Here is a 25,838-nt window from a genome sequence, read left to right as displayed (position 1 = left end):
TATATCAATTACATTAACCTAGTATACTAATTCAATAATGGCCATATATAACTTCGTAAATTACATAAATAAGTCTAACACATTTTTTTTAGCTTCTCCAGGTCTGCAGGTGTTATTGGGGGGTGTTGCTTTGTCATTTCCACTTCGTCTCAGTTTTTTAATTGCTGCTATGAATACATTGTTAGCTGTGTTAAATGCTGTGTTTAATCTTTTGCTAAATTAACTTTTTTGCTGTACGGCGGATCATTCAAAAAGCAATTGCTACCAGCTCACAGACCGATAAAGCTGGAAATGCTTACTGCTCTCTACCTTTATTTCTTACGGAAGCATAAAATTCTTGAGAAAGTAAATAAAAGGTAACAGGTTTTTTTTTTTTTTTTTTTTAGTCAGTTTTTATGATGTTCAGTCCAAAAGCTTTTCTTGTGTTTTTTTTCTCGTTTCGTTCAGGTTTAAGTTGATTTAGTTCTGTTATTCTACTGTGATGTTTTTCTTTTAAAGTAAAGTTAATTACTGGTACCAGTACTTTGTTAGATTTGGGAAATTGATCTTCATACCGTTCATCAAACGTCATTCCATTAAAAAGGTCTTTAAAAAATGTGTTTGTGGGTCTGTCTTTTTTTTTTAATTAATGATAATTTGCAGATATTAAACATTATAGAGTAATGGCGTATGAATTTAAATTCAAATCTTTTGATGATGCGTCTGCATTGAAAGGTTGTGTGGGATTAACGTATGGCTGATGGAACGCAGAAAGCAGGATTTTTCCAAACGGGTTTATAATTGAACATAAATCACTCTATATATAAATGTAAATCATAATGTATGGTTTACTGAAATAGTTCTCAGAATACTTCTGACACAGCACACCAACTGCATTTTGAACAGTGCAGTGTTTTGAATATAATTGTATTGGAGAAATATAAATAGCAGACAATGCTAATTCAATAATGTTGTCATGACAATGTTCCCAATGTGTACACTACTGAGATATTGTGTGATTTTTTTGTCCATTTACTTTGTTGCCAATACACTACTGTGTTTATAACACATTGAGCTAACTGCACTTCCAGCCATGGTATCTTTGCATTCTACTACCAGAGTTTGCATATGTTTTTAATGATAAACACCAGCGATTTTCTCCTGTTGTATGACAGGAAACATATTTGCATTAAAGCATTTCTTTATTAACGTGATGTCTCAGATTACAAATGCTACCTGGTACTGCCTTAAACTGCCTTTACCTTCTTGATTCTGATCAAGTCACATAAACCACAACCAAGGATAGTCAGAATATGCACGTGTGATTCAATAAGTACAAAGGAAAACAACTGAAGTTTGCTTAATGTGGAATGTAATGGCTGTTCTTGAAAATGTCCTACTTTTCACAACCAACATGGGACCTTTCTGTGACCTACAATCTTTTTTTGTATCTACACTACTCTTTTAAATTGGAGGACCAGCATTGTTGAAGGAGGGATTACAATCATGATAAACTTCAAAAACTACAGAGTAAAGTTGAGAAATATATTCCTCAGTTGATTTCGGATTACAATTATGTTAACTAGTATATGGTTGCGTTACGGACAAAGCATTTCTTGTAAACACTGAAGGGTATTCTGTAACACCTTAAGTTCACAAGTGTTTCAGATAATGTCTGTATCAGGGTCAACACAGAGGAGGCAGTGTGGTCCAGTGGTTAACGTCCAGGGCTTGTAACCAGAAGGTCATCGGTTCAGATTCCACCTCTGCCACTGACTGACTCACTGTGTGACCCTGAGCAAGTCACTTAACCTCTTTGTGCTCCATCCTGTGGATGAGATGGTATATTAATGTCCTATTGTAAGTGACTCTGCATATAATGCACAGTTTACAGCCTAACTCTGGATTTTATCCTACATCAAACTAATCCAACCCCACCCCTTTATTACTAAACACTTTCTTTTACTCTTTTTGCTTCCTTCTCACAGGTATCATTGCTGTGGTGATATTTATCACTGTCTGTGTCACTGCAATAATAACGAGGTTCCTCTACCAACACAGAAAGGGCCATCGGACCGGCACTGAAAAAGACAAGGAGCACCGAGAGAACCTGGAGTACTCCTTGAGGAACCACACTGATCTCCATGACTCAGTCAGCGAAAGCAAGAAAGAGTATTTCATCTGAGCCTTTTATTTTCGGTTCCCTGATTGATTGCCTGCCTGTGATGAGATGCATGGCCCTGTCTGATAAGGAGTGAGTTGGCCCCTTAGAATGACTGCCTTCTCTCCACAAGAACTACCAACTGGACAAGTCTGTTTAAACTGAACTTTTCATTTCTATTGGGAGATAAAAGAGCGACATGAGTAGTAGACTTTTTACCAAGGGGTTTTTTTTTCATTAGTTTCATGCAGAAAATAAAATGGTTGAGACTTTAAAAGGCTTATCTTGATAGAGGAGCAGGAAGTGAAATCAATATAGCCACAATGGAATATATTGAGGCCGAAGGGGACTGCTCTGCTAGGGAGATGTGAACTATGTTTTTTATTTTTAGTGTGGGAAGTCTGCAGGATTCAAATCAAAGTTGTAGTGCTGTCTTTCTCAATACAGATGGCTTTACTTTCAAAATGATATTATATACTTATAACTAAACAGCTTCTTCACTCTTGGAATTATTTATTGTAAGTTTTAAATCCTTGAATTTACTGTGCATAACTTCTGGTTTGAGGGAGCTGACTTGATAAACTGACACTTTTTTAAATCTAAAATGTTTTTCTTGATATTTTATCTGGTTGTCCAAATGCTCTGCAGATGTTTGCACTGTAGTCCATGATGTACAGTGCTTTGTGATGTCTTGGCATGAATAGCGCACTATACATTTTACTGTTACTGTTGTTTCAATATTTCACTCTTCTGCAAAACGCTCCTGAGATACAGTTGGAGAACAAGTAGTTAAAATAGCCAAAGAGGGACAAGCTATGTCTCGAGAAAGGCCCTATACAGTAGACTTTTATTCAATAGTAATTGACCACTTATGGCCAGCTCTTAATTCAGACCAATGGTTGTAAAGAAATTCCACATAGATGGTTCATACATGAAATAAACCTTATAGCAAGCACATTTTAGCACTTTGATACTTACATATCAATCACCTGACCAAATACTTTACATACTAACTATATCTAATATTAGCCTTATTAACAGTCCCCTGCTTGCTAAAACAAGGAGCATGCCACAACACACAGTTAAAGAGTAAAAGACAGGGCAGGCAACATATGACAGGATCTGTGATAACTTTTTCTTTACTCTTATATTAGCTATTTTTCTGCTGGGAAGGTGGCAGGGGAAATGTCTGTTCCTTCAGAAGTGCAGTATCAGCAGAAATTGAGTGTGCAGAATAAAGCAGAAATGAGGGAACTGTTTTAACCATTGAAATACTTATAAGGTAGTTAGGGTTAAAACCAACAAAAGTAATTGATATCAGTGCTTTTTGTAGTACCGCTTTGTCAAGCTACCTTTTGTAACTGCAGAAAATTGGTGGGTTGGTTTAACTTTTGGATTAATTCGAAACGGATTGAATCCATTAAGTATGTTCTTGTCTTGAATCACACTGACACCTGGTTTTTGAAAGGTAAAAAACATTTATATTATAAACTTAGCCTGAAACAACTTAGTTGCAGGTATCATAATTTTATAATGTATACGTTCTATGTTTCATAACCTTCAAAATGGGGTACCCAATGACTTAAGTTGTATATGAATCATTTAGGATGCTGATGTAGGTATAGTGCACAAACTTAGCCAGACAGTAAACATTATTTACAATTAAAATGTAACATGAATAAATAAAGGGTGTGACCTTGGGCTGCCATAACCTGAGCCTCACCGTGATCAACCGTACAATTGATTGTATTGCTATGTATGTATTTATTGATGTATTTGTATTCTTTTTCTATCGCACTAATGTAGCCCCCTTCTCCAGCTTAAAAAAATACACTTTTGTATGAAATATTGTGCCTGGTCATGCTCGATATTATTGTCTATTGTGATGTATTTGAAGTAATGGACATTCACCTTAACTTCAATGGATTTAGGCAATAGGTTAGACCAAGATCACTGGGCATTGTAGAATTTGTTAAGACCTATCCCTGTCGCTTCAGAGCGAAGATTGAATTGAAAACTGCAGACTGGCTATCTACCCATTTAATACATTATTATTACAAAAAAATAATGAAACAAGAAGACCTATGAATTAAATCAATAAGGAAGGAACTGGCTGAATGTATTTGAAGGTCCTTACAATTCAGTGTGCTTGTGAGCTACCCATTTCAATCACACTGTCACTGGGTAGGTCAATGCGGAAAATACTTCAAAATATGCCAGCACAGTAGAGTTTATGTGATTGGATCCAAACTATGCTTTTTTTATCCTGAATCTGAGTTTTCCCAAATCTGAACAGAATATGACAAAACTAACATGTTAAAAGAAATGTTCTAGTATTTGTTACGAAACCTTACTGCTCAATCTGAAGTATAGGCTATTCCCCAATAATTAATATATAAGGTGATTAATAAACAACGCACCATGTGAAAAAACACATTACAGAACATGTTTGAGTTGAGCACCACCATTGGTCTGGCACAAAATATCACAGCTACACAGGACACTGTGTATGACTTGGCTTTGGTCTTTATGGATACTCTTCATGGAAGGCTTTTGTTATCTTGAGTACTTTCCCCATGACTTGAACCCTAATCTACATGTTCACTAACATTGTGTTCCTCTCTACTGTGACTGTACTTGAAGACTTATAATGAAAAAGACATGTTCTGTAATGGTTCTGTGATTTTTTAAAAATCTCCATGTATACTGTAAAATAGTGATTTATGCTGTCACTGACATAATTCATTTCATTTTGTCTACTTGGAAATAATAACTACCTGTTGCCTGAATACATTATTTTATAAGTATATTAAGTAATCGAACAAGTTACTGTATATCAAATGTGCAGCCTCTGCTGTTTATTTTTGTTTTGTTTTATATGGCTGTAATTGTACAGAAAATGTTATTATCTTGTAAATAGTGTATATTTATTAAAAAGTCATTTTTATAGCTGTGTGTGCAGAAATGCTGAGTGCAGTGTGTTTATTTCATATAAAGGCATAGGGGACTTAAGTTCTCTCTTGCAACATAATTGCAGAATAAAATTCCAAGTTCAGTATTTATAAATATACCGATGGAATACAAGTAGATTATAATAGTGAACAATATAAAATGAAGTGCAACTTATTAACCCCTTTGGACTGCAAGCATTCTTCCTGCTGACTGAAGGACTTCACATTTAAGTAGTGTAGATTTCTGGCAGTGGTCACATCTGTCGTCATCAGTGGGTATCCACGCCTACTCCATATTAATGAGTTGTTCCAAACACATGGAATGTGTACCATCAGCTACATGCAGAGAGTGAACCTGCCCCACCTCTTGATTTGATGTGCGGTACCAAAATTCTATACACAGCATGTCGTACCTCGTAGCAACTGAAACCAGATCACATATTTCTGGGCAAGTTTGACACAATTTGGTGAGAAACTCGACAACATCTTGCTGCCGAACTCTACTGAAGGGTTCTCCTAAGAAGTGACAAATGTTCACAAACATTTATAATTATTTGAACACAGTGGATAGCAACTGATCATAGTTGGTAACAAAAGTCCTGAGGGCCTGTTGTTCACTCTGTTTTAATGACTCTTTTGGAAGTTGGCAGTGAAGAATAAATTGTAACTTGGTGTTTGCATAGCATCAGGTGAGATGAGTGCTGCTCAAGCCTCTGAGTGAATGTGTAACTGCAACTGTTCCCTCAGAATATGATAGCTTTTATTGCTCCTGAACGTTGGTGATGGATTGATGTACGAAATACACATTATCCTTCACCATGGCGATGCCTTGTGCGTGTTCGTCTCCTTTAAGTTGATCAACTTAGCGCAGTAAAGACTTCTCAGCCTGCTGTACTCTAAGTGCTTTAATGCAGGTGGGGTCAAAGTATATAAGGTGGATGCTACTTAAGGAAGTTACTCTAGAAAGTGCCACAAAACTTTGGCCACAGGAGAAAGTGAAGTTACCAAGGCCCATCACCACTGTTTTGAGTGTCATGCCCTTGCATTTATGAATGGTGATTGCATGAGCACCGATGACTGTAAACTGCTCTCGAACAATGTAGGCCCTGTCCATGACTTCAAACTTTGACCTTGAGCATTCAAAGGTATGTGTTTGTCCATTGTTAAAATGGATGGTTATGATTTTCACCATCATGGAGTTTTCTGATAATAGGAAACAGTTTGAAGTTTCCTATTGCACCATTGATGACACCAGTGGCAACGTTAATATTTTTCCGAAGCATCAGAATTTAATAATCAATATTTTTTCTTTACCTTAGTAACCCCTTCCCTGATTTCTAAAGTCCACATTGAAACTGATATGGAAAACAATACGGAATTGTGAGACATAAAAATTATTTCTGAAAATGTGTAGTCAAAAGGGATACATGATAAGATTGAAAAATATTGCAGCTCATGTTGCCCTAGAAACTTGTCAGTGCCCAATATAGTTCCCTAATTAGTGTGTTGGATAATAAATGTGTCTCATTACTGTTGAGTTTTCAAAACACATTTTACTTAGTCTATAACATGGCTCTTTCGAACCACAAGAAGTTTTTTGACCAACTTTCCCTTTGCCACAGACTGAATAATGCCCTTATGTCATGTTGGTTATTGAGGCAGCATTTATGGGTGTTGATTATCTATAAGATTTTTCAGACTACACGACTGTAAAAAATGGAATTAAAAAAATGTATCACCCTGAATTATACTGAAGAGTTTAAGGATCGATAGATCTCAATATATTGTGAAATGTCATAGAAAGCAGAACTCAAACTCCATTAAATTGTTAACAAACTATATTGCTTGGTGCAATGACACCTCTCGTTCCTGGCCTGTGTTTTCCACAGATCTGAGATAGTCAGGGATCCAAGGCCATAAAAGTGCTTAAAAATGGTTTAACGTGACACCTCCGCCTACAGTTTTGTGGAGACTCATTTTGGGAAGGCCAAACCTTATTGCAGTAGAATTAAGAGGCATGCTTTACCAGAAATCTTGTCTTATATATAAAAAAAGCAATTAGGTGCCTGTACCTTGATCATCGTTTTCAGTAATTTTCATATCCCACCCACATCAGGATTCTACACTTTGCTATTGGTCTGAACTCATACCATAATCATCAATAAATAGTGTAACTTAATTATTATTTTTTTTTTTTTTTTTTACTGTGGCACTCTTATGTGGATGTAGTCGATGAAAATGCATGTGCTGCTTTTTTTTTTTTTTTGATAATTTATTTAATTGGAATTTTGCTCGTAAAAACTCTCACAAAAGAAATTCGTATGGCTAGACTAACCCCAATACTATACACAATACATTATGTTGACTGTTTATTTTTATTTTTTTAATAATTATTTGTTAAAATAGAAGAATACAACTAGTTTGAAGCTGTCAGTTTTTCTAAATGCAAGTCATAGCCTAACACAGTAATATATTTTTTGCTCACTTTTCACAGGTGTGATGCTTCCACAGTCGCTTATGAAGAATCATGACACAGACACTAAAACAGATTTGCATGCATGCTATATATATATATATATATATATATATATATATATATATATATATATCTTTATATCTAATATATCTATATATATATATATTAAATTAATTAATCAGTGAACACAAAGGAAAATTCTTTTATGAAGCATTTCCATACATGTATGGGGACACACCACATAACCTGTTTGTTTGTTTGTCTTTGTGCTGGGAGTCAGAGGGTCTTGATATCTAAGTCAAAAAAAAATGCAAGGGTAAACGAGCCAGAAAGCAGATGCTTACCTCTGATGATGCAGCACAGAAGGTAACGGAGCTCAGCCACGAGGAGTCACAGGGCCAGACACTGCCCTGGTTAACAGAGACACAGCTTTATTCACTGAGAGATTTAATTGTGGGATACATCAGGGAATGTTTGAAAGCAAAATCATCACAGACATTAAAACTGTTTGTGCCGAAATAAAGTCTATCCAGGCTCGTCTCCAGCAAACAGAGAAGATTATCGCTACTCTGTCCTCTCTTGACAAGCATAAGAAGCGAGTAGATATTCTTCAGGCTGCCCAGCGCCAAAACCTGGCTGCCATTAAAGAATCAGATACCAAGATTTCCGTACTTAAATCTCGCCTGGCTGAGCTGAAGGATAGAAACCGCCGATCAAATTTGCGGATCGTTGGCTTGCCGGAGGGTACCAAGGTGGGGTGACCCTATTGACTTCCTACAAAAATCCATACCATTGTGGCTGCCCTCTGTCACCAGGCCTATTGAAATTGAGAGGGCTCACCGCATTTATGATGGATCTAGCACTCGGAGAGACAGACCTCACACCTTTATTTTTAAATGACTTTGTTATACGGATCGGCAGATCATCCTCCGGGCTGTCAGAAAGTTAGATACACCATTTTGGCAGGATGGCAGCTCTCTTCTTTTTTTCCCGGATTACTCTGCTTTCACTGCCCAGTGAAGAAAGAGTTTCACCCCGATGCAGAAATCTCTCAGGCTGCTTGGAATTGAGAACTTTCTGCTGTACCCGGCAAAACTGAAGATCATTCACGATGAGCAATCCAGTCTGTTCAATTCAGCACAAGAAGCGGAAAGATTAGTCTCAGAGCTACAGAGGTCTTATACCCGAACCTATAGAATAAATACGTTGCATCACTTTTAACAATGGAGTTTTTTTCCCTTTTTGGGATTTTGAATAATAAACTGCTACATCTGGCTGACTTGACTTTACACTGTAGGATCTGTTTCCAGGGGGGCAGGGGGATAACGTTTTTTTTTTTTTTTTTTTACGTAATTGTATTCTTTTGCATCTTTTTCAAAGCCACGGAAGCTAATATTTTTGTTCCAGCATTGAGGGTCACGGCAGCGTTATGAGCTGCGGCTTCTCTCAGCTAATCAGTTTTGTTAAAATAGTTCTATGTTTGAAAGTGTATCTGGGATTGTATTTAGTAATATGCAAACAATTGGGACTGTGCTGTTATACAGTTGTGGGGCTGTTAAAGGCATTTTATACTTTTGTTTTATTTAGTCTTTCAGTTGCTAATTTCAGAATATGTTTACCTCTCTCACTGCTGTCTGTTAACTCTGTGATCATTGTTATATGTGTTCAGTATACAGGGAGCGGGTTGCCCTTTACTGGCATTTATAAACCTCCTTAATGGCTACTTATAATATTATGTCCTGGATCGTACATGGTCTTAACTCATCCATTAAAAGAGCCAAATGCTTAGATTTTTACACTGTAAAAACTTCAAATTGCCTTAATTCAAGACCCTTCTCAAATCTGCTGACGTTCACAGATTTCAAAATATATACTATCAAGTCATTGCGCACTCCTGTGCTTTTAATAAAACAAAAGGGGTATTGATTGCGGTTGACAGAAAGATAAATATTACCATTAATGGTTGTAGTAATGATACTGAAGGCCGTTTCTGCCAAGTAATGGCAACACTTAACAATATTTAATTATGCTTAATTATGTTTTTTGAGAACATTAGGCTCAAACTGTCAGGATTCCCTGACTGTGCACCAATGACACCAAACTTTGGTGCGTCTTTCATTTGTTTGGTGTGCAAGGTAATCAAACATGCAATCTTCAGGTATGAAAAAGCTATTGCACCCCTGTGACAGAAATACAATGAGTTCTGGCTGTAAATCTCCCTCTCAACCTGTGAGGGTGCTTGTGGCAGAGCAAAGCTCTGCCCTTTTTATATTGGCAGGGATGGGGTTAATTCCCCCTACCTGCCTGGGTTTATTATGTGCAGGTGGCTGGGGTTGATTAGTTGATTAGGTTAATTAACAATCAATCAGCGCCCAGCCACCTGACATAAAAGGAGGCCTCTGCTTCTCATTTGGGAAGAGGGAGCTGAGGAAGCAGGTTGATGTTTGTGGTTTTTTGTATTTGTGAATCCAGTGAAGGCATTGCCCAGCCTGGAAACCTTAATTTTGCATGTTTTGTTTTTGTATTGCTTTATTTGTGTTTAAATCCCTTTATTTTGCCCTTGTGCACGTTTATTTTGTGTTTATTTATAATAAAAGTATATTTGTTTGAACTGCAGTCTGTCTCTGGGCCTCTATCCACTCACCAGCCTGCCACAGTGCTAAATAGCTAAAGGAGAAGTATCTGGACGGGCTGGCCTGACAGTTCGTTTCTGAGGTTGAAATCGGTCAACATGGATGGAAGCGAGACTCTGTTGCAAGAACGTATTGACCCGGAAGGTAAACTAGGTAGCAGCTGCAAGCAATAGACACAGCTGGAATTGTTTACCAAGGAGTCATGTGAGGTAGCATAAAAGTGGCCAGAGAAACGCTAATCTTTTCCTTCGCTTGGGTTTGCGTTTTAACCTGGAAGGAGTGAGAGAGCTGCAGTAGTGACTGCCAGAGAAATAAAAAAAGAACGTAAAAAATATTCATGAGTGTTTTGTTTGTATTGTCTGTTAGTAACTGTCTGTGTTTATTGAACCACCAGACAGCTAACACGTATCTGGAGCTGTCGTCTTGGACCAGCACAAGCCGGATCATCACTGCACCAATAGTCACGAAATAACATTGTTTATCACCCTCCACGAGCATGACCACACACACCCAGGACTGGTGACCATGTGCCGTATTATTGTGGGGCAGATACGAATGTGATTATTGTTTGGGACTGTAACCCTGTTGTTTTCTCCATGCAATACACATTGTTGTGTATTGCCAGCATTTATTATTTGGTCGCCAGACCCGGATTATAATTAAAACCACTTTCCTAACAGATTACAATTGTTCTTGATTTCTTCTGTACTGCATCTACACTGGTTCACAATCACCAGCCACTTTGCCACATCCCCTAGTTAGCTCAAAATAATTAAAGGGTTAGTTAGGGTCAGCTGTTTGAATACTTTGGTTAACAATCAGGCCAGATTTGGGCCAGCCCTGCCCAATATATGTCTGACTAACTTTGGCCCTTACCATCAGAGTGAAGTTGTCAGCACACAGGTTCTAGAGGCACATCATGCCACAATCAAAATAAATTTGTGAAAAAAGTTGTTGATGCCTATCAGTCTGGAAAGGGGTACAAAGCCATTTCTAAGGCTCTGGGGCTCCACCAAACCACAGTCACAGCCATATTATCCAAATGGAGAAAGTTTGGGACAGTAGTGATTCTTCCCAGGAGTGGCCGTCCTGTCAAAATCTATCCAAGAGCAAGGCGTAAAATCGTCCAGGAAGTCACAAAGAACCCTAGACAACATCCAGGTATCTTCAGGCTTCGCTCACCTCGGCTAAGGTCAGTGTTCATGACTGCACCATTAGAAAAACACTGGGCAAAAATGGGATTCATGGCAGAGTAGCAAGGCGAAAACCACTGTTCGCTAAGAAGCACATGAATGCTCGTCTCAAGTTTGCCAAAAAGCACCTGGATGATCCTCAGTAGTTCTGTTCTATGGACAGATGAGCCAAAAGTGGAACTTATTTAGCCAACGTGGGCCCCACTATGTCTGGCGAAAACCAAACACTGCATTCCACAGTAAGAACCTCATCCCAACCATGAAGCATGGTGGCGGTAGTGTCATGATTTTGGGATGCTCTGCTGCTTCAGGACCTGGATGACTTGCCACCATTGAGGGAACCATGAATTCTGCTCTGTATCAGAGAATTTTACAAGAGAATGTCAGGCCATCCGTCCGTGAGCTGAAGCTGAAGTGCAGCTGGGTCATGCAGCAAGACATTGATCCGAAATACACAAGCAAGTCTACATCAGAATGGTTGAAGAAGAAATATAAAGTTTTGGAATGGCCTAGTCAAAGACCAGACCTAAATCACATTGAGATGTTGTGGCAGGATTTATGCTCAAAAACCCACAAATGTCACTGAGCTGAAGCAGTTCTGCATGAAGGAGTGGGCCAAAATTCCTACACGGTGCTATGAGAGACTGATCAACAACTACAGGAAGTGTTTGATTGCAGTTATTGCTGCTAAAGGTGGCGTAACCAGTTATTGAGTCTAAGGGGTCAAATTACTTTTTCACACAGGGGCATTGGATGTTGCATAACTTTCTTTAATAAATAAATGAAATAAGTATCAAAATGTTGTGTTATTTGTTCACTCAGAGTCCCTTTTATCTAATATTACATTTTGGTTGAAAATCTGATAACATTCAATGTCAAAAATATGTAAAAATGCAGAAAATCAGACAGGGGGCAAATACTTTTTCACAGCATTGTAAATGTATATAATGCATGGCGTTTGAGAAACAATGATGTTTAGGAATTCTTTTCACAGACATAAATCATACTCTTGCATCGACTACATTTTTATTTCCACAACTATTATGTGTAACATTATTTCAACAGATATATTGCCAATTCTTATCTTTGACCACCCCCCAGTTCTGTATTCAATTGACTTGGCTCCAGGAATCATGCGTGCTAAGCACTGGCATTTTAACTCATTCCTACTCCAGAATGAAGACTTCTTAAAATATCTTGCTGAGGAATTGAGAGACTTCTTAGAAATTAACTCTAACACTGCAACCAACCTCCATTCTTTATGGGAGGTTACTTAATGTTTTATTAGGGGTTGCTGTACTGCCTTCTCTTCTAACCTGAATAAAACGTGCAACAAACAGATCTTCCAGTTAGAAGACACAATTTCAAAGTTAGAAACGGAACAAAAATGCAACTTCTTGGAGAGTAAAGCTAAACACCTAGCCACTTTACAGAGTGAGTATAACAATCTTACCAGCGTTAGAGTAGAATTCCTAGTACACAAGACAAGGCAGCTCTATTAAGAGCATGCAGAATAACCTAGCAGATTACTTGCATTGCGATTAAAACAATCCAAACACCTAGTTTCGATCGAGGCAATCGGACAGCAATAATGTTGTACTTTTTAAACCACAGCAGGTTAACAAAGTATTTCAAGAATTTTATTCACAACTTTACCCCTCTGAAGCTAGTGCAGACTTGGCTAAAATGAGGAATTTTTAGATCCATTGGAATTGCCTCATTTAACTGTTAACCAGGCTGAGCTCTTCGATACTCCGTTAACTTTGTAAGAGCTGGAGGCAGCAGCTCGAACTATGCAGAAGCGAAAGTCCTCTGGGTTGAATGGCATTCCTTCTGAGCTATTGCTGGCAGTATGGGATCAAGTTGGATCATTAATACTCAACTTCATAACCAAAATGGCTCCTTCCATAGAGATCAGAAATCGGCATTGATTTTGTTGCTTGTTAAAAAAGGTAAAGACCCTTTAGAATGTTAAAGAGTTACAGGCCCCTTTCACTTTTAAAGTCAGACCTAAAATTATTTGCGGTTGGAGAAATGCCTAGGTAACCTAATACACCACGATCAGACAGGTTTTCTGAGGGGCCACTTTGCTTCAGATAACATGTGGCGTCTCTTTCATATTTTAGTCCAAGCCCTGCATCAACTTGCCTCTTGCGTTATATTCTCTCTGGATGGTGAGAAAGCATTCGAACGCCTAGAATGTAATTACCTGTGGGCAATTTTAGAACAATTTGGCTTTGGCCATTCCTTTATTAATATGATCCGCACCTTATACAGTAACCCTAATGCATGCAGACCATGTCAGTGTTATCCCCCCAGTTCACACTTGGTAGAGGCACTCAAAAGGGTGTCCATTGTCACCATTATTATTTGTCCTTTCCTTAGAACTGCTGGCACAAGCTATTAGACAAAGTATCAATATATCTCCCATCACTATACAAGGCTCCAAGCATCATATATCACTCTATGCTGATGGCATACTTTTGTTCCTATCTGATATTTTCAGTTCAGCCCCAAATGCATTAAATGTATTTAATAATGTTGGTATACTCTCTGGATATAAAATAAATTAGTCCAAATGTATTTTGATGCCTTTAACCCTTTGCAGTCCATTTATTCAGTGCCTGTCAGGCACATCCTGATCACTCATTTTATCATCAAAGTCCTCAGTAATGCGATCTAAGTCATTATTTTATTACTATAACATCTCAGAAAGCTCTGCAAATGTCTGTGATATTCTTTGAACGCTGGATGTGGAAGCAGCTTCCTCCTTTGTTTATGTCTGCTTATCGCTGTATGGCGCAACTGATAGGGCTATTGCTCACACACCCCTTTTTTTCAGTCTCACTTGGCCATTGAATGGTTTTCTCAGCTTTTTCCAGAGAAAAAAACAACTAGAGACCTGTGCTTTACGTCTTTTCGATGATGTCGGAAGGGGTCCAACATTGGACCGCAAAGGGCTAAACCTTATCGCTACAACTACCACTTTCCCTCCTCATATCCCTATTTGCCACAGGTCACAGGTTTTCCACACTTAGGAATAAAGATATCTCCTAATTTCCAGCAGATCCGTAAAGAAAATATGTTTGACGTTTTAAATAAAATGAAACCAGACTTGACTAGATGGTCTCCATTACAGGTTACACTACACTGTAAGATCACCATTATTGAAATGAATATACTCCCTTGTATCAATTTCTTATTTTCTATGATCCCCATTTCACTCCTACAAAGTACCTGGAACAAATCAATACACTCATAACAGGTTTTATTTGGAAGGATAGACTGCCAAGAGTTCAGTTGACTACTTTACAACGCTGTAAAACATTGGGTGGCCTGGCTGTACCCAATTTTATATATTATTAATGGGCTTTTCAATTAAGGTTATTTAAAACATGGCTGGACTCAGGCACGTAAGCTTCATGGCTACCAATCGAGGAATCTTTAGTTAAGCCAATCAGACTTCAGGATCTTTTATTTTCAGCTCCCAAGGGCAGAACTATCTCTCTTCGAATGGGTCCAATTATTGCAAACTCTTTAGATAACTGGAAAAAAGTTAATTGATTTCTTGGCAACTCCCCAAAGTTTCTAAGCTCTCACCTATTTGGAATAATCCCTTTTTATTAACAGGATCCCAGCCTTTAACTTACCCACCCTAGTCCACCAGAAATATTCATGTTCTTAGCTATATTTTTAATGATAATGGTCTTCGTACGTTCCCGGACCTCAAGGACACTTATTCGCTCCTCGGTTTTTCTTATTTCATGTATCTCAGACTCCGCTCAGCCCTCCGCACCTATGGAGTGCTATGGGACACAGCGTTATCTATCCACCTTGACATACTTGCCTCAATAGTCACCGCAAGAGGCTTACTATCCTCTTTATATAATTGTTTTCTTTCATCCAGTACTCGTCCCCTTCCAGTTACCACTATATGGGACAAAGAGCTAGATAAACTGGGTGGAACTCAGGGTGAGACTGATACATGCATATGTTCTAGAAATGTCCTGAAATTGAAAGCTTCTGGAAATATGTGGCTAATGTGCTTTCTGATGTGACTGGGGTGAAAGTGCCACTGGTTCCCCAACTGCACCTTCTCAGTGACGACTCCCAAATTAACTTTAACCTTCAGAACCTTCGACTTTTTTTGGTAGGCCTAACAGTAGCTAAAAAGTCAATCTTACGAGGTTGGATGGAGACTGAGATACCCTTAAATCGCACTTGGTTGTTTTCATTTACAGATATTGTGCTTGTGGAGAGAAGTACTGCTAGATTGGGGTCGGCAACCTCAACGTAAACAGGGATCGCTGTGGCGGCCCACAAAACGGCTTGTGGGCCTTCACCACCAAAACTGAACTATTTTTAACTAAATTGCCAGGTTGTAATACCTGCACAAAGGATGAAATAGAAATGGTGGAAATGACAAATGACTGCTTCCTAACACAATTTGTGAAGGCACCCACTAGAGGGGAGGCATGCCTTGATTTAGTCTTTTCAAATAACGAAGATAGAATAACTAAAACAGAGGTCAGAGAACCACTGGCAAACTCAGACCACAACATGGTCTCATTTGAAGTGTTTTTTAAATCCCCAAAAGTAAAGACTAAAGCTAAGGTTTACAATTTTACAAAAGCAAACTATGAAGGTAGACAGAAGTAAATTGGAGTAAAACAGAGAAATCATCTACAGAAAAAGGAATGGCTGTTCTTCAAAAATGTAGTACTAGAGGTGCAAAACAATTACATCCCTAAAGTAGACAAATCTAAATGTAAAACTAAATTGCCAAAATGGTTTCATAGATCAATTAAAATATATATTCAGCGAAAAAAGACAGTATGCAGAAAGAGTACACGGAACTGCAAACGCAAGTCAGAAAGTTAGAAAGGCCAAGAGAGAAATAGAAATGAACATTGCTAAGGGAGCTAAAACCAATTCCAAAATGCTTTTCCAATATTACAACAGCAAGAGAACATTCAAGAGGAGGTTAAATATTTAAGAGATCCAAATGGCAAAATCACAGATAAAGAAAAAAAAAAGCAAATATATTAAATGATTACTTGTCACAAGTTTTTACAAAGGAGGATACAGACAACATGCCCCACATGTCATCCAGTTCCTGTCCAGTTTTAAATAACTTTAGCATAAGCAAGTGTGACAAAGTGCCCGCCCCTGTGTACACTATCTGTTATGTTGCGTGTGGTTTGTTAAATGTTGATGTATAGTCATTGGTACACGGGATATAAACGGGTCTGTAACACGAGTGTTTAAAATGTATATTTGTATTTAGGCACGGGATTGTACATCACTTCACGTACATTTAAAGTAGTTAATATGTGAACACGAGGTTGCACATAATTCATTCACGTGCTGGGATTCAAGTGAATAATTAATTAGTAATTGAATCCCAGCACAACAGTATATATAGATGCACGTTTTCATATACTCGCGGTTGGGTGTTCCTTGAGTGGAGAACGGGAGAGAGAGGAAAAATAATTTGTCAACAATTGCTATTGCGTGCTGGTGGGACCAGCACGATACTTGTTTGTTTAAACTCACTGTGTTTTGTTAGTCTGTCGATCTGCTCACCGTTTTCTTAAGTGTTAGTCCGTTTTTGTTTGTCTTTTTATTTTGGTGTGGAGTGCTGTGTCCTGTTTCTGTTTGTTTAAACTGTTTATTTTTCAATAAACCGGCGCCAGCAGGCGTCATCATCATTTCATTTCATCCGTCCTGTCTGTTGTGTTCACCATTTCCTGGTTCTGACGCCGCCCACTTCGACCGTCTCTGTGACACATGGTGTCAGGGTGGGATAACAGCGCCTCCAAGCGTCAGACCAGGAGAAGTGCTTTGTCAAAAAAAAAAACACAGCTGGGACTGGAGAGATGGCTGCCAGAACCTGGAGGAGTTCCTCGGTGGTCTGGAGGACCAGGGCTGGTGCCTTGCCTGTGGGGAGTTCGGGCTCCCGGTGGTGCGCTGCCCCTACCAGGAAGGAGAGGAGGAACTGGCGCAGGAGAGGAAGGTGAGGAGGTGGCAGAGAAGGGGAAAATGGAGGAGGAAGGGAGAGGTCCTACCGCTGTCTCCAGAGCCACACCAGTCCCCTGCAAGTGAGGGAGAGCCACACCAGTCCCCTGTAACAAGGGCAGACTACACGCCGCTCCCACCTCCGTCGCCAGGAGACTACACGCTGCTCCCATCTCCACCACCAGGAGACTACACGCCTCCACCACCTCCGCTGGCAGACGCAGAGCAGCAGGAGCTGCTTCTTCTTCTGCCACCTCCACCGGCAGGAGCAGAGCAGCAGGAGCTGCCTCTGCCTCCTCCACCAGCAGAGGGTGAATGTCTGCTGGGTCCCTGTCCACCAGCAGAAAGTGAATGCCTGCTGGGTCCCCTTCCACCTGCAGAGGGTGAATGCCTGCTGGTATCACTTCCTCCACCAGCAGAGGGTGAATGCCTGCTGGGCCCCTTTCCACCAGCAGAGGATGAATGCCTGTTGGTATCACTTTCCCCACCAGCAGAGGATGAATGCCTGCTGGTATCTCTTCCCCCACCCTCATGAGGAGAGGAGCTGGAGCTGCCTCTGCCTCCATCACCATCAGAGGGAGAGGAGCAGGAGCTGCCTCTCCCTGTACAAGAAAAAGTACCAAGACTTGATGCTGGCATTCCTCAGCAGTCACTATATAGTCTGCTGAGGGGAGCACGGGGAAAAATGGCCCGGCCGCAGCGGCTACGAAGAGGGCCAGCACATCAGCTTGTCCTGACTCCCTGCCTCGCTTCGCCCAAGGATGCCTGCCTCGCTTTGCCCAAGGATGCCTGCCTCGCTTCACCCAAGGATGCCTGCCTTGCTTCGCCCAAGGATGCCTCCGCATCGCCTGGGGTTTCCAGTCGTTCCGCATCGCCTGGGGTTGCCCGCCACTTCGCATCGCCTAGGGTTGCCCGCCGCTCAGCATCGTCTGGGGTTGCCCGCCGCTCCGCATCGCCTGGGGTTGCCAGCTGCTCCGCATCGCCTGGGGTTGCCAGCCGCTGGTGACAAACCCAGAGAAATGTACAATTGGGTTGGAAGAAGCCAGATACTTGGGATATGTGATAGGACGGGGGGGGTAGTGAAACCCCAAATAGACAAAGTGGAAGCAATCAAACGATGGCCACAACCTATAATTAAAAAACAAGTAAAACGTTTATTGGTCTGACCAGCTATTATAGGAGATTTAGTTCTAACTTTGCCATGATGGCTGCTCCCCTGACAGAGCTCACTAAAGCCAAGGGGCCCGTAATGATGAAATGAGGCATTTCAAAGGACTGAAACAGAGACTAACAGAAGTAGATTGGAGTAAAATAGAGAAAACACCCACAGAAGAAGGATGGTTGTTCTTCAAAAATGTAGTACTAGAGGCGCAAAACAATTATATCCCTAAAGTAGACAAATCTAAATGTAAAACTAAATTGCCAAAATGGTTTCATAGATCAATTAAAAAAAATATTCAGCGAAAAAAGGCACTTTACAGAGCATTAAAAAAGGACCAAAAAGAAAGTACGCAGAAAGAGTACACAGAACTGCAAACGCAAGTCAAAAAGGAAGTTAGAAAGGCCAAGAGAGAAATAGAAATGAACATTGTTAAGGGAGCTAAAACCAATTCCAAAATGTTTTTCCAATATTACAACAGCAAGAGAACATTCAAAGAGGAGATTAAATGTTTAAGAGATACAAATGGCAAAATCGTAGAGGAAGAAAAAAAAATAGCAAATATGTTAAATGATTACTTTTCACAAGTTTTTACAAAGGAAGATACTGACAACATGCCCCACATGTCATCCAGTTCCTATCCAGTTTTAAATAACTTTAGCATAACTGAGGCAGAAGTGTTAAAGGGACTAGGAGCTCTTAAAATAAACAAATCCCCTGGGCCAGATGAGATCCTCCCAGTAGTACTCAAAGAAATGAAAGAAGTAATTTACAAACCGCTAACCAAGATCATGCAGCAGTCTCTTGACACAGGGGTGGTACCGACAGACTGGAAAATTGCAAACGTAATACCGATCCACAAAAAGGGAAACAAAACTGAACCAGGTAACTACAGACCAGTAAGCCTGACTTCTATTATATGCAAACTTATGGAAACTATAATAAGATCCAAAATGGAAAATTACCTATATGGTAACAGGGTCCTGGGAGACAGTCAACATGGTTTTAGGAAAGGGAGATCGTGCCTAACTAACTTGCTTGATTTTTTTGAGGATGCAACATCGATAATGGATAATTGCAAAGCATATGACATGGTTTATTTAGATTTCCAGAAAGCTTTTGACAAAGTCCCACACAAAAGATTAATTCTCAAACTGAACGCAGTTGGGATTCAAGGAAACGCATGTACATGGATTAGGGAGTGGTTAACATGTAGAAAACAGAAAGTACTGATTAGAGGAAAAACCTCAGAATGGAGTGTGGTAACCAGCGGTGTACCACAGGGATCAGTATTAGGTCCTCTGCTATTCCTAATCTACATTAATGATTTAGATTCTGGTATAGTAAGCAAACTTGTTAAATTTGCAGACGACACAAAAGTAGGAGGAGTGGCAAACACTGTTGCAGCAGCAAAGGTCATTCAAAATGATCTAGACAAGATTCAGAACTGGGCAGACACATGGCAAATGACATTTAATAGAGAAAAGTGTAAGGTACTGCACGCAGGAAATAAAAATGTACATTATAAATATCATATGGGAGATATTGAAATTGGAGAAGGAATCTATGAAAAAGACCTAGGAGTTTTTGTTGACTCAGAAATGTCTTCATCTAGGCAATGTGGGGAAGCTATAAAAAAGGCTAACAAGATGCTCGGATACGTTGTGAAAAGTGTTGAATTTAAATCAAGGGAAGTAATGTTAAAACTGTACAATGCACTTGTAAGACCTCATCTTGAATATTGTGTGCAGTTCTGGTCACCTCGCTATAAAAAAGATATTGCTGCTCTAGAAAGAGTGCAAAGAAGAGCGACCAGAATTATTCCGGGCTTAAAAGGCATGTCATATGCAGACAGGCTAAAAGAATTGAATCTGTTCAGTCTTGAACAAAGAAGACTACGTGGCGACCTAATTCAAGCATTCAAAATTCTAAAAGGTATTGACAGTGTCGACCCAAGGGACTTTTTCAGCCTGAAAAAAGAAACAAGGACCAGGGGTCACAAATGGAGTTTAGAAAAAGGGGCATTCAGAACAGAAAATAGGAGACACTTTTTTACACAGAGAATTGTGAGGGTCTGGAATCAACTCCCCAGTAATGTTGTTGAAGCCGACACCCTGGGATCCTTCAAGAAGCTGCTTGATGAGATTTTGGGATCAATAAGCTACTAACAACCAAACGAGCAAGATGGGCCGAATGGCCTCCTCTCGTTTGTAAACTTTCTTATGTTCTTATGTTCTAATAATGTTAATGTGTGGAAATGTATGCAAATTAGGTTACAAATACCACAAGGGAGGTATTTGATATGCAAACCATATTCACTTACTTTACTAAGGTTTACTAGATGCCTTAGCGTGTGCTATTGAAACCAGACAGTGTGATAGAAGCAGCAGAAGAGCTGCACAGGAGAGCAGGAGGAAGTCAGGGTGAGAGTATTTCGGACCAGGCAGATATTACTAAGGCTGTGAGAGGAGGAGGTAATAATGAGATACAGACGGAGCACAGATCATACTAGCCTTATATGTAGGGCCCTGCAAAATTCATGATACCCTGAATTTCACAGTAATTGTGTATTTGACTGATTACCCTGAAAAACAATCATTTTTGTTTTCCTTATAGTATTTTACATTACTGTACTCTTCACCTCCCCTGTTCATTTTATAATTTTATCAATAGAAGCAGTGCTACAGTAGCTGGACACGATCGGTGTCAATGCCGTGCATTTAGTTACTACGGCAACGAGGTCAAACAAATACCAGCTTCATGATTGGTGAATTCCTCATACTGTACAATGATGTAACATGCGAGTCAGAAGTGTGAAGTTTAAAATGGTTGTTTAGATAGTGTTTATTTGTTAGCTTGCAGTGTAAGATTAACATTAAAAAAGCAGACAGTTGACAAATCAAAAACATCTAAAATAATTTCAACAGAAGATCACGTTCAGAGCTACGAAATGGGAACGTGCATACAGATGGTGGGATTTTGTTTTGCTCAACTTATAATGTGTCTTTTGTATCATCTAAGAAAAGGTACTATTGACAGGGTTCTTGAAAGCACAGTACGCAAAAACAAGAAAGTCAAACTTGAAGTTCAGGCGAAACAATTACAGAACAAGCAGGTCAAAATCACAGGATTGTTTAAAAAGAGCACAGGAAGTGGAGAAACACATAAAATTTGAATTAGTGGAAGCCTTTGTGCAGTCAACATACTGATACAATGGCTGGTCAAGAAACATTACAAAGTTTTTTAATGAAAAAAATCCTAAATTGTGGACCCAGTGAAACACTCAGACAAGAGTATCTCCCTAAAGCCGTATCCTCGTCTATAGGAGCCCCCAACTGGGGGGGTGGTGGGTCACCCACTCTTAGCAATGGGGGGGGGGGGGGGGGGGGGGGGGGGGGGGTGGAGTGGGGGGGGGGGGTGGCAGAGTGGTTGCACTGCATAGATGCGGTGATGTCATGGGCCAGGAAGAAGCAACACAAAACAAAGAAGGGCGGTATGGGCAAATGGTGCTGCTCATAATTTTAATTGAAATTAAAAATAAATACTTGAACAAAACAAGACACAAAACAAAAGGGCACATTCAGCAAACAAAAAAATAAACAGAACTAAACAAGTATTGTGCTGGTTTTGAGCCAGCACGTATAGCAATTGTTTACTTAGAATTAGTTTTACCTCCTAACTCCTCACTCGTTCTCTACTCTCGAACACCCTCCTTCCAATGAGCTTGGGGTGGGTCTTAATCAACTTATTAAGACTCCAGCCACATTCCCACAAGCTTTTCCGGGATTGGAGATTCAACCCCATCCACACCAGCTACGTTATGAGACTGGCTTTTTCGCCAGTCTCAAAAAGTAAACAATGACGGATGGGTTTCGACTGCCCACACAAAACACAATATAATATATATTACTATCACTACTAAAAATAAATTATAAAAATATTGCACAATATATACATAGGGACGGGGCTCCCCATCACATATGCCCCCCCTCAAAGCCACCTCCCCCCTTAAAAACCCAGCAGTCGAGTTCAAAGTCTTGGGCCTGGAAGGGAGGCTTCAATGGGCCCATGACTAGCAAGGAAGTCAGTGCTCCTGCTGGAAGTGGCAAGTCTGATCTTGCTCAGGCTGGCTTCTCTGACCAAGGCAATTTTGCGGCTGCCTGACTGCCTGTGGGGGTGGTCTCCTGACAGCCCCCCCCTTCTTTATAGATGCCAGCTCCCCCTTATAGGGCTCCGGCCACCGTATTTCCTGCGGCAAAGCAGGGCTGACAGCGACCTCAGACGAAGCAGTTCTGGTGACCCAGGCAAAGCACAGCCGGCGACCCCAAGGCAAAGCAGAGCTGGCGACCCAAGGTGACGGCAGCAGTGGACCCTCAGGAGGCGACGGCAGGAACAGACTCTCAGGAGGTGACGGGGGTAGGGGAGCCCCTGACCAAGGAGGCGGCAGCAAGAGCTCCACTTCTCCCTTGTACCATGTAACTGGTGGATCCACAAGCAATGTGGAGCAGCAGGCAACCCTGGGCGATGCAAGGCAGGCATCCTTGGGCAGTGCGAGGCAGACATTCTTGGGTGCAGCGAGGCAGCTATCCTCTGGCAAAGCGATACAGGCATCCTTTGGCAGATGGAGGCACGCATCCCCAGGCAGTGACATGAAGGCATCCCCGGGCGATGGCAAACTCAGCTGCAGCTCCTCTGCCTCAGGTGGTGGAGGTGGGAGCTGCAAGCAGTTCTCCCATGGGGGAACCAGCAGGTTTTCACCTTATGCTTATTCCTGCTGCTCTGCTCCTGGTGGTGGTGGAGACAGAGGCAACTCCTGCTGCTCTGCTCCTGCCAGTGGAGGTGGTGATGGCAGCAGGCATTCTCCCTTTGCAGGCTGAGGCAGGAAGAGCAGGCACCCTTCCTCCACTGCTAGAGACATGGGTTCTTGACTTGTGGGCCTCCCTTTCCTCGGCTGTGGCCATGTGGGCTCCCCCCTTCTGGGCGCTGGATTCACGGGCTCCCCCCTTCTGGGCACTGGATGCACAGGCTCCCCTCTTCTGTGCGCTGGATGCATGTGCTCCCCCCTTCTGGGCGTTGGATGCATAGGCTCCTCTCACTCGGGTGCTAGTTCCTCCTCTTCATACTGCTTGGAGCAGATGGCCAATGTGTGCACATACGTCCCACAGCCAGGCACATCTCCACCACGAGAGTCCTCAGAAAGGCCTCCCAGCCATCATCCCCGACCTCCTGCTGTTGATGCGGTTGCTGTTGTAGCTTTCATCTCCCCCTTCCCTTCCTGCTCCTCCCCACCTTCCTCTTCCTGGAAGGGTTAGATAACCACCGTGTGCCTGTATACTCTGAAAGCAAGGCCACCAAGGAGGTCCTCCAGTTCTCGGCAGCCGCCTCTCCAGCTCCAGCCTACCTTTTTTTTTTTTAAATACATTTTAAAAAGGTAACACTATAAAACAATACAAAGAAGGACCATATGGGAAAATGGCACTGCTGCGCTCGTATTTTTAATTGAAATGAAACATAAATACTTGAATCAAATTAGCTTCATACTGGGCTTATTTGTATCAGAATGTCTCATAGGGAGAGCAAAGCAACTCACGAACACATATGAGTGAGTCAACGGGGCTGACGGACCACCCTGGCTGTACTTGTGTATGAACTATACTTAATTTAAGAATGCAGAAAATATAAACCATGTTCACAGTGCTGTATGGTGCATAACCGTAGAACTGTATAAGAACAATAATCGCAGACAGTCGGACACACACACGGATAACATTTCTCACATTTTATATGGCACAAATGCAGCTCCAAATCTGGAATATATATATATATATATATATATATATATATATATATATATATATATATATATATATACATATACAGTCACATATATATGTCATATATATAATATATATATATATATATATATATATATATATATATATATATATATACATATATATACAGATATATATATATATATATATATATATATATATATATATATATATATATATATATATATAGTGTATATATATATATATATATATATATATATATATATATATATATATATATATATATGAAGAGTTTAGATGCAAAATGTGATATACGCCATTCACACCAAAACTGAGTAAAAGCAGGATCATTTATCTCACAGTGCCTATTTTCTGATGTTCAATATTGTTTGTCCAAAAAACACGATATACACCACGTTAAATACAACTCAATTGATAGGTTCTTTCCATAACGCATACACCAGGCTTCTAATTTAGCAAAATCTGAAATATTCACTGAGCCAATCAGTGTGCAGTATCGCAGTCTTGTGACCCTATTATGGCAGCGCCCAGGAGGAGTATAGTAGCGTATTTAATCTTGTAAATTGTGATTTTATGATTAAATAATGAATCATTTTAAAAAATGCAGGGAAGTCAATTTTCTAACAGAGTGTAGCAATGGTGAATAAGCATTCGCAAATAATGCTTAGACAATAGTCACTCGATCGGAACTATGAAACCTCCCTTCATCTCCCTTGTAATGCCAACCCCACTTAATGGTGTTTCATGATTGTGTTCTCCCTCTGTGCTGGATCCAAAGTTTATCATTTGAATTTACTGAAATGCATTGCATCTTTAGAAGTAAGTGTAATGTCATTTTACACAAATATGGAGATTTATACTTGGTTATGACCCTGACTGAAGATGTCATTTGCAAAGGGGGCAGGTTATACTAAAGAGGTCAAACAATAGGTCACGTTTTACTAAACATTTTAAAACTAATAAACAAACAATTGCCATAATGAACACCATTGTAGTGTGTTGCTTAAAACATAATAACACAATATTCATAATAAAGTTCTTATCTAGAAAAGGTAACAAGTTTAAAGCTTGGCACTCGCTGTGGGTAGCTTGGCGTTGTTTATATTATCATCAGCATATTTTAAGTGATTGAAAGCTGAAATAAATGTTTTAAAAACACACTTTTCTTATACCAATACAGTACTGCTGAGTGATAATCAGTTTGTTTGAAAACCAGGCTTTAATCACTGATAATAGGTGTACAGGCGGTGATTCTGAGAGTGCTGCAGCGTTCAAGCACCAATGGGAAAATAAGATTATGCATAGTGCAAATAAATCACCTGTTCTGTCAAGTTATAGTGTGGATGCTTCACAAGCAAAACTGTTTTTGCAGCGTTTAAAAATATAACATCCATTTATACAAAGTCTCCCAGCTTTCTTGAAAAGATCAGCGGCTCCCTTTTTTTTCTTTTG

General features: G+C 40.1%; 1 protein-coding gene across 1 annotated transcript in view; it reads left to right on the top strand.

Annotated features, from left to right (window-relative positions):
* The window catches only part of LOC121321430 (contactin-associated protein-like 5), a 354,495-nt gene extending 349,577 nt beyond the window's left edge, over window positions 1-4,918 (top strand). The window contains exon 24 of the mRNA XM_041260374.1: window positions 1,968-4,918. Coding sequence (XP_041116308.1) covers window positions 1,968-2,164 — 197 coding nt within the window. The 3' untranslated portion in view covers window positions 2,165-4,918. The remainder of the gene's footprint in view (window positions 1-1,967) is intronic.
* The last annotated feature ends 20,920 nt before the right edge of the window (window positions 4,919-25,838 follow it).

Source organism: Polyodon spathula, chromosome 10 (assembly GCF_017654505.1).
Source record: "Polyodon spathula isolate WHYD16114869_AA chromosome 10, ASM1765450v1, whole genome shotgun sequence".
Taxonomy (NCBI): domain Eukaryota; kingdom Metazoa; phylum Chordata; class Actinopteri; order Acipenseriformes; family Polyodontidae; genus Polyodon; species Polyodon spathula.
The sequence above is the reverse complement of the archived record's forward strand: the minus strand, read 5'-3'. Positions and strand labels throughout refer to the sequence as shown.